At 42.6% G+C, this 9,028-nt stretch overlaps 1 protein-coding gene across 1 annotated transcript; it reads left to right on the plus strand.

Moving 5' to 3' along the window:
* The first annotated feature begins 1,015 nt into the window (after positions 1-1,015).
* Positions 1,016-3,899, plus strand: klf1 (Kruppel-like factor 1 (erythroid)). The gene is made up of 3 exons (XM_036543130.1): positions 1,016-1,180; positions 1,980-2,877; positions 3,293-3,899. The coding sequence occupies exons 1-3, from the start codon at positions 1,109-1,111 to the stop codon at positions 3,466-3,468; spliced, it is 1,146 nt and encodes a 381-aa protein (XP_036399023.1). The 5' UTR covers positions 1,016-1,108; the 3' UTR covers positions 3,469-3,899.
* Positions 3,900-9,028: the final 5,129 nt, after the last annotated feature.

Consider the following 9,028-nt stretch of genomic DNA (forward strand, 5'->3'; position numbering starts at 1 on the left):
AGCGATGTTCCTAAGATGCCGTGTAGTGGAAGTGCGCGTCTTTATCTGCTGTGAAGAGTCATCAGTGGCTGTCAGGGGCCAGGTTGCCATTATCTGTCCTGGAACAGGGAGTCTGTCTTCGTGCCTCACTCGCTGATAAACACGACCCCTCTATAATCACCCTGCGTGCACAGGTCTTCCCAGAAACGAATCTTCCAGCGCAGCAAGACAGCGTGAAAGAAAGAGAGGAGGAAGAACATGTTCACCATGCTGAAACCTGAATGGAAATGTGTACACTGACAAAATAAAGCAATCCGTTGCAGTGAGGGTCTAAAAGTGAGTGAGTCTAAAAGACCAACATTTTGAAAGGCATATGTTTTTGTCCAGGTACACACACATGCACTCATAGACATACGCACATGCACACACACAAACACACACACACACACACATGCACAAACACACACACACACACACGCACGCACACATGCACACACACGCACACACACACACACACACACACACGCACAAACACACACACACACAATATTAGTACATTTAAGAGCTGTCATATTATTCTAACAGCTATGACAGCAGTGCATGTACCTAATATCTGACCTGTATTTAGTAAAGTAGCACATTCAAAACATTTTAATCGTGCAGTTTCATTCAATTTATTCTTTATTTGCAAAGGATCAGAAAGCCATTAGGGGCTCTGATATTAAGATGCAAACAGGTCTGATTTCAATCAAGATCACAAAGAATAGGAAAGACACAAACATCACAGAGGTGATAGCAGAATTGCTGGGTCACTGTTCTTACACAGACAACAGACTGGAACATGTAAATAAGCTGTTGGTGAATATTCAAGCCCCACCCATCAGTGTCTGAATACTCTGAAGGAGTCAAAAGTGAAATTTAAAATTGAGGGACAAAAAGGGGGTAAGGAATTCAGACAAGACAAGTGTGATTTACTATATTTTTTATTATTTATGGTAATTGATGATATTATTTATTTAAGCCCTTAAATATTTACATCACTCTAATCACACCAAAAAAACCTCTTTCAGAGGTTTTGCACAGTTTTTTGCTGGTGTTTCATTATATACTTCTGTGCAAGCGTGCTCGGATGGCTTTGACTCAGGCAGTCCTGCCTTCCTTCAGTTCATTTTCAAACTTCTGTAACTTTGAAGAGATGAAGGTAAGTTTTTTTTTCCTTTTTCCCTAATGTTTAAACAAATATGCACAGCAGTGGTTATACATGGAGATGGTATGTACAGTAAGTTGCATTACTACAGCATTGTAATTCTTGTTTTAATGCATGTAACCCTCTGCTCCCTCTAAAGTATACATTCACAAGGAAGAGTTTTAGAAATATTTGAAACTATTAATATTGATTGAGGGCTTCATGTAGCTATTTAGATACAAAGCTTATTAAAGGGTAATAGTAATCTGGCCCATGAGTTTCAGTCCTCGTTCCATCTATTTGAACCCTAAGACTTCAACCACCAGGACTCTCAACTCCACAGTGTTACCCAGTTTGACACGCATCTGGTTTCTTGCTTTTATTCTTCATATTATTGCCATGTATATGCATTTCATTATATGTATGATCTCGTACATTTTACTTTATGGCACAGAAATGTTTGTTAATTTTTAATTAATTAATGAAGAACATTATGTTACAAAAACCAAGTTTGCTGATAACAACAAAATATCGATGCGACACATGGACTGCGAATAACTCAAAGATTTAGTTAATTAGGAGTATATTATAATAACAATTAGGATAATAGAATCATTATGTGTCTTCACTTATTTAACAAGAGTGAAAGTAGAATTCTTTCGTCATCTTTCTCGTCCACCCAGTTGTCATTTCTATCTCTTCCTTTGTCTCTGTAAACATCCTTTATCTCTCTCATCGTTTCTATTCACTCTCTCCACCTCTTATTTATTCCGCTATTTGCCTCTTTTAACCCCTGCCCCTCCCTCCCAACTAGGTGTGGAAGTTCAGTGATGGTTCTGTCAGTGTGGAGGCTGAGGAGAAAAAGACAGTCTTTGGGGCTCAAAACACGCACCAGCAGAAGCCCCCTGAGTCTTTGACAGAGGAGCACCTGGAGGATGACAATGAAGCCTGCTGGGACATGGAGTTCCTACTGTCTAACTGGGGCAGCTCATCCCCTGAGCTGAACCCTCCTCTGGACTACAGTTCACAACGACTCACGCTGCAAGACCAAACTGGATTGTACGTACCCAATGCACAGGAAGGAAGGGGCCCAAAGGAGCAGGTCGGAACAGACAGATACCATTTAAACAACAGCAGCCTTATGGCTGAACTTCTCTCACCTGTTGAATCCCTCAACTCTACTTTACCAGAGCTCTATCACAGAAGCTACGGTGTGGAACAACAAGGGAAACCCTACCCAACACAACCCCCTGTGGACCAATTTGGTTTCCCTGTAGGGAGCAACCTGGAGCGAAATGGTGAAAGGGTTGCTGTGGGCCAAGGCAAGGGGAAGCCACAGGATTTTGGACACTACTACCCTCATTCCTCCTCTGCAATATCTTTTCCTGATACCCGATATCTTCAAACACCAACAATAGACACAGATGCCTCATTAATCCCCCCTCATCACTACAACTTCATCCCAAACTACCACTACCCTGGAGTTTACCCGAATCAAAGTACCTACACCCACTATCATGCACCCAATTTTTTTCCCTCTTCAAAATCCCTCCTCCCAAGTTCTTCAGCGCCCCCTGCAGGCCCAGATGGGAAGCGCAACAGAAAGACTGTTGTCAAGAAACGGGCTGCAATTCACTGTTGTGAGTACCCAGGCTGCAGCAAGACTTACACCAAGAGCTCCCACCTCAAAGCACACCTTCGCACTCATACAGGTAACAAAATACTGTTATACTGTTGGGGGAAAATAAGGCAAGGAAAATATTCAGTGAACAAACAATTGCTACATATGTAGCAATGGTCAAACCCCAGTCTCAAGAAAATCAAAGAGGGCAGTAAATGTCTCTGAATAAAATCTGTAAAGTAAAAATCTGAATACAAAACAAATATAGGATAATAATGTAGCTGCTTCACCAAAACAAGGGGATTTATGTTAATAAATCTTTTGAATGATCTGAAGACACACCACAAATGTGCCTAAATTGTTTGGATTTCTGAAGAAAGCACACTCTAGAGCATGAAACTGAATGCTGTATTGAAATGTATGGGCATTTGTGAATACTCCTCGTGTAATAGGTTATCACTTGACAGTACTAACAACAAGCTACATCTCTCCTATTGTCTCCACAGGTGAAAAGCCATACCACTGCACCTGGGAGGGGTGTGGCTGGAAGTTTGCCCGCTCAGATGAGCTGACCCGACACTACCGCAAACACACCGGGCAGAAACCCTACGAGTGCATTCTGTGTCAGCGGGCCTTTTCACGCTCCGACCACCTGGCCCTGCACATGAAGAGACACACCTGAGACACACACACGCGCGCACTTACGCTCACACACTCACACACACATACACACACACATGTCCTCACCCACACATGTTGTCAAGCAACGGCGCTCAGACAAGAATGCACAAAGACAGTAACACACCCTGCCATAGAGGTAACAGACTGGCTAGCAATAAATCACACATTATTTTCATTCCCTGATATATGCAAGTTGCCCAACTTCTCTCTGATGCACTCTTCTCATTCCCATCTCATTCCTTCACGCTCATCTGATCCCACGCCCAATGGATTGCAGCTTCCAGACCAACTGTAATTTTAATGGCAGGGTGAGAAAACGGTAAAGTTTAAATCAGTTTAAAGGGCACATTCATGTTTTCCTGGGATAGAGTTGTACCACTGCCACGCTCCAACTTCAAAGTGCGCCGAAGGAAACTCAACCACACAGCTTTAATTCAGGACTCAACACTAAGCAATGCCTTGGTCTGAAAATACCACAGAACTGCTACGTATGGCAACAGTGTGGACTAGCTGTTAGGACACTAAACTCATGATTGAGGGTTGGTTCATATTTCAACCATGGCGCTGTTGTACTTGTTAACATGTAACTTTACCTAAGATGTGTTTCAGAATGTCTTGCAGAGTGTGTAAAAAAGCTTCACGTATAATGTGCACAGGCAAAATCAAAATGGTCAAAAGTTTTATATATAAATGTATTTACACAAAAAGGACCACCAGCACTGAGTGGAGAATTAGTGTTGGAAATCAAGGGGAGGCATTCATTTTCTGTAGGTTTTAGTGCAGCACTGTAAAAAGAGAAGGTGGAGATTTAAAAAATGTCATTCAGTGTCAGTATACATGGTGAGAAGTGTATAAACACTGTGAGATGTTAAAGAGATGGACCCTGGTCCTAGCCTTACTGTCTGCCTATGTTCCAGTTGTGAGCTCTACCCCCTGTCTGTTGTCCGTGTTAGTGCACTATGCTTGGCAAAGTTAAAAATAAAGACAGGAATTTGGTTACTGTACTTAAACTGATTACATAGCTGGCTTAGCATATACTACCCCAGTGGTACAGACTGCAGATGTGACAATTAAAAGTTCCCCTATATGTTAAACAAGAATATTTTCGATTTAAAATCTCTAAGGAACCCTTTTTGCATTTGTATGATTATATTTTTAATATAAAACCATTTGTTTCTACTTTTGTAAAAGTTCATAATTCACAATTAAATTTATTACTCTGTTAAATAAAAGTGTTTTGCTTTGAAAAAAATGTGAGTCTTATTTCATTGCATTCAGATCTGGATGACAATTCTGAATCTTTATTGTGCTAGTGAATTAAGGAAAACATGCATGCAATGCCACTTTTCACCAGCAGGTGGAAAACACTACACAAGGCTTCTATGCCGTTTTCGAATCAGTTCCTCATGGTCTCAGCAAGGATCACCACATCTAAGAGATGCCAAGGATCAGCCACTCAATTAACAAAATATTCTCTTATGCAACACACTGAGGAGTGATTCAGTCGTTGCGTCAAATGAAAGAACAGTTTGAGCATACTCACTTAGGCACTCACACGGTCTAACAGGTGTGATTCGTACTGGGTTTGTCATCACATCTTTGCCTGTCAGAATTGGATTGATAGCTGTAATACACTGGCAAGGGTTCTAGTAAGCCCCTAACAACAAGCTCTCAGACAGGGAGAGAAGGATTAATCTTCTCTGCTGCCACCCAGAAACAAGGAAGATGTCCTTTTGTGGAAAATTGGACAGGGCCAGTACACAAGTATAAAAGTTTCACTTCCACTGTAGCTTTTGACTGCCAGTATGAAGTCATATTGCTATGGTGACCACCACACCTGTGACAGGGCTCTTATATAGAGCATATTTGCCACTCTTTTCTGTCTCTTTCTCTTTATGTATTTTTTTAGTTAATATGGCAGGAGCATATATCCACAGCAACAGCAATTGCATCATGGCATGACACACAAATTACACATCACAGGAAAAGCACAAACCACAGGAATGTAGGCACAGGACATCCTGTGATACCATGACAGAGTATCAAACTAGAAACAGCGTTAAAATAATGTAATTTCCCCAAAGTCATCCAACTTTCAAAATGAGCCCTGACAGTAGCCTTGGACAGAAGCCAATTTTTCTTCACAAAAGAAACGCCATGTTCCAAGCATTTCTTGGAAAGCCTTGGGTGACTTTTAGATAACTGCCATGTTCTCAGTGGCTGGGCAGTATTCACCAGAGATGCAGTCAGATGTGCGTGTGTGTGTGTGTGTGTGTGTGTGTGCGTGCGTGCCTGTGTGTGAGTGTGTGCGTGCGTGCGTGCGTGTGTGTGTGTGAGTGTGTGCGTGCGTGCGTGTGTGTAAGTGTGTGTGTGTGTGTGTGAGGGGGGATAGAGACTCAGACAGTGCTGTCCATTCATCCTTCTCTCTCTCTCTCTTTCTCGCTTTCTCTCTCTGTCTCGCTCTGTCTCTCTGCGCGAGTCATTCGCAAACAGGGGCGCGCTGTGTGGAGTCTCTCGCTGCGACGGCGAGCTCCGCAGACTGTCTGACATCACCCTCCCGCTGCTGGGCGACGAGCCGTTCAGCGCCATCGCCCCGCGGTGAGGATGAGTCACCTGCCGCCGCGGGAGCCGAGCGCCGCGGCGGCCTTGATGAGCGCCATCCGGAGTGACCGGCCCTCGCACTGCTGGGCGGACGTCACACCTAACCATTCAGCTGTGCAGGCGTGCACACAGGCACGCTCTGAAACAATCAGAAATCTACACGACTACCTGTGAGGGCAACAACAACAATGGATGAACAGATAACAGGGGAGAGATAGGGAGGATTGGGCATAAACTCCTTACACAAATGTGTGCCTCCCCTCTCATGCCCCATATCTCTGATTAGGTGCCAAACCCCTGTATGTAGCCACTGTCTGTCCACTTGGCTGCTCTCTGGACATGGCCTGGAGCTAGCCCTGGCCCTACCCATCTCCGCGGACCCATACATCACTCTGCACACGACTCACGACACACGATTACTGCTGGACACCAGGAGGAGGAGGGCAGGCAAGCTGGAGGAGTTGCTGGAGGTTATAGCATTCACAAGCATGTGGTGAAAGAAAGCAACATAACTTGGAATGAGGAAGGTATTGTACATTGCACATTGTGATATCCCCTACCCCAATATACTGCATCTCCATTATAACTTTAAGACTGCAAGTAAAAATGAATAGATAAAAAAATAAAAGCCACATGTCATTTGGACAGACAAGAAAATGCATTGCAAGCTGTAAGTTATTATTCATTTATTATAGGGGAAACAATGCGCTGCGGCACATAATCACCAATCTACCAATCTAACGCACACACATTGGGCACCCTTCCTCACCCGAAAATGTTTTTGCCCCCTGTCTACTGCCACAAATGATAAATCTTAGACATGGCTGCTGCACTTCGAGGTCCAGTAAACATATGACTCATCTCTAAAGCTGAGTCCTCTCCGTCTCCCCCCCCCCCGCCCAACCTCAGTTCACCTCAACATGCATACATGCAGAGTGGCCTGACTCGACCCACTACGGTGTAAACAACACCACAGCAGCCAAGCTCTTGTTTCAGTTCTGACCTCCGGTTGGGTGGCACTGCCTGGGGTTGAAACTGGTTAAACACAGAGGATTGATGTTTTCCCAGTGCTGATGCATAATGCTGCAGCTATCAGATTTTACGGCTTTTAGAAGGAATATTAATATTTTAAGAATGTGTTGTTAATAGAATATTCTTAAAGAATACTCTATTAAAGACTCTCAAAGAATTTGAATGAAAAAAATGAAAAAATGTGTTTTTATGCTTGTTGCCATTAGTTGGAAAGATTAGTCATCCCAAACATACAGAACCCCTAGAAAGTTTCACAGTCTTTACGTTACATTGCATTACACTATCGGCATTTAGCAGACACTCTAACCCAGAGCTATTTACATAGGTTACAGTTTTTACATGTTACCCATTTATGCAGATTTATTGAGGCAACTCTGGGTTAAGTGCCTTTGAAAATCCTTGAAAATATTTTCTTCCAGGAAAGTCATGGAGAGTTCTCAAACATTCCACTGTCCTAGAAAAAACAAGGGAAATTGTCCAAACAATAACAAAACAAAAACATCTACTGCTAATAAATTGACCTCGTGACCTGTCCATTAAGCTCTCAGAAAGAATTAACCCTTATGATTCCACCTTCAGAGTAGCCCAAATTCACCTTACTTTCACACCGGCAGCAAACCAAAAATAATCATTGAAAATATTCTGCTACATTTATCCTTAAAAAGGTAATGACATGGAAAATACAAATACAAATATGAAGCCCTGTTCCAAAGTGTGCTACTGAACAATCAATTGCTTAAAAGCTGAGGCCTGAATTCAACCCACAATTGTCCTTAGCTTGTAATACAAGAGCTACTTCTTTTCACTGAAGCCATAATTCTTTTTGTATGTAATTGTTGTGATCATTGAACTTGGTTGAACTGTGTTTATGAAGAGTAAAAGGAACAGGTGTGTTTAATTGTGTGTCAAAGTTCAAAGTTAACTGATTCCAGGCATGAATTTTCCTTAGGCTTAATCCTTCGCTTTCTTTGGAAAGACACACCTTGCTTGTTGCCACTTGTTTTCTTTCATGATGTGTCACATCTCCCCTCCCCCAAAACCACGCACCCTTTCTTGAGTTAACCTTTTAAATTACCTGCTTGGCAGACGTAATGTGTTGCATAAGGTAGGACTTTTTCCAACTGACAAGTGATTCAAAGGAGTTCACAATTTCCGTCACCTCCACATGACAACTGCAAGCCTTCATATTGTTTTAAATAGTACAGAAATATAGCACTGTTGCTTGTTTTGTATCATTGGCAATTTTCATGCATACTTAACTGTCATGGTAAATGAGCCATATATTTGTCATTTTCTATCTCTTTTCCAAGTAGGCAACTATATTTCATCATTTCAATCAACTTCTACTATTTCCAGTTTAGAGGCTGTTCTCCCTTGATACAGATGGTGAGCACTTTGCTACAGAGCTCTGAATCATATAAATCAAAGCAAAATTGGTGTGTTTCTGATATAGGTCTCATTTGATTTGCACTGTAATATTTACATACTTCATTTTGCCAAATGTGTACATCTCCAGAACTGTCGTTTCCTCAACAGGGTGAAATCAAGGGAGTGAGAGACAGAGAGGAAATCGCTGGAGACGTAAAAAGCCGAGAACAAAGGGGAGGGGGGGCTATAGAGAAGCCAGAGGAGAAAAGGGAGAAGGCAGAGCACAGTAAAAGAGCAGACGAGAATCACAGAATCAGCGCGCAGAAGTCACACAGGGACGTCATGAGAGATGTGATTTAAGGTCAGCTGCTGGGAATGAGAGAGCAATCTGGGACAGAGCACACAGCTGGCCAATCAGAGCTTGTTTACCATACTGGCTGCAAGTCTCTCATTGGTTAGCTGATTGGGGCCATCGCTTTGGGTTAAGCTCATTTACAGCACACACTGTGGGTGAGTTCACTGGGCAAAAACAGTGTGCAGCAGCACTGATGAAGGTAAAA

This window comes from Megalops cyprinoides, chromosome 1 (assembly GCF_013368585.1).
Source record: "Megalops cyprinoides isolate fMegCyp1 chromosome 1, fMegCyp1.pri, whole genome shotgun sequence".
Classification (NCBI taxonomy): domain Eukaryota; kingdom Metazoa; phylum Chordata; class Actinopteri; order Elopiformes; family Megalopidae; genus Megalops; species Megalops cyprinoides.

Excerpts from the sequence above, each read along its gene's own strand:
- klf1 (XM_036543130.1), top strand. The coding sequence starts at position 1,109 with ATGGCTTTGACTCAGGCAGTCCTGCCTTCCTTCAGTTCATTTTCAAAC. Across the intron at positions 1,181-1,979 it reads GTAACTTTGAAGAGATGAAG|GTGTGGAAGTTCAGTGATGG; the intron begins GTAAGTTTTTTT and ends CCTCCCAACTAG. Across the intron at positions 2,878-3,292 it reads ACACCTTCGCACTCATACAG|GTGAAAAGCCATACCACTGC; the intron begins GTAACAAAATAC and ends TTGTCTCCACAG.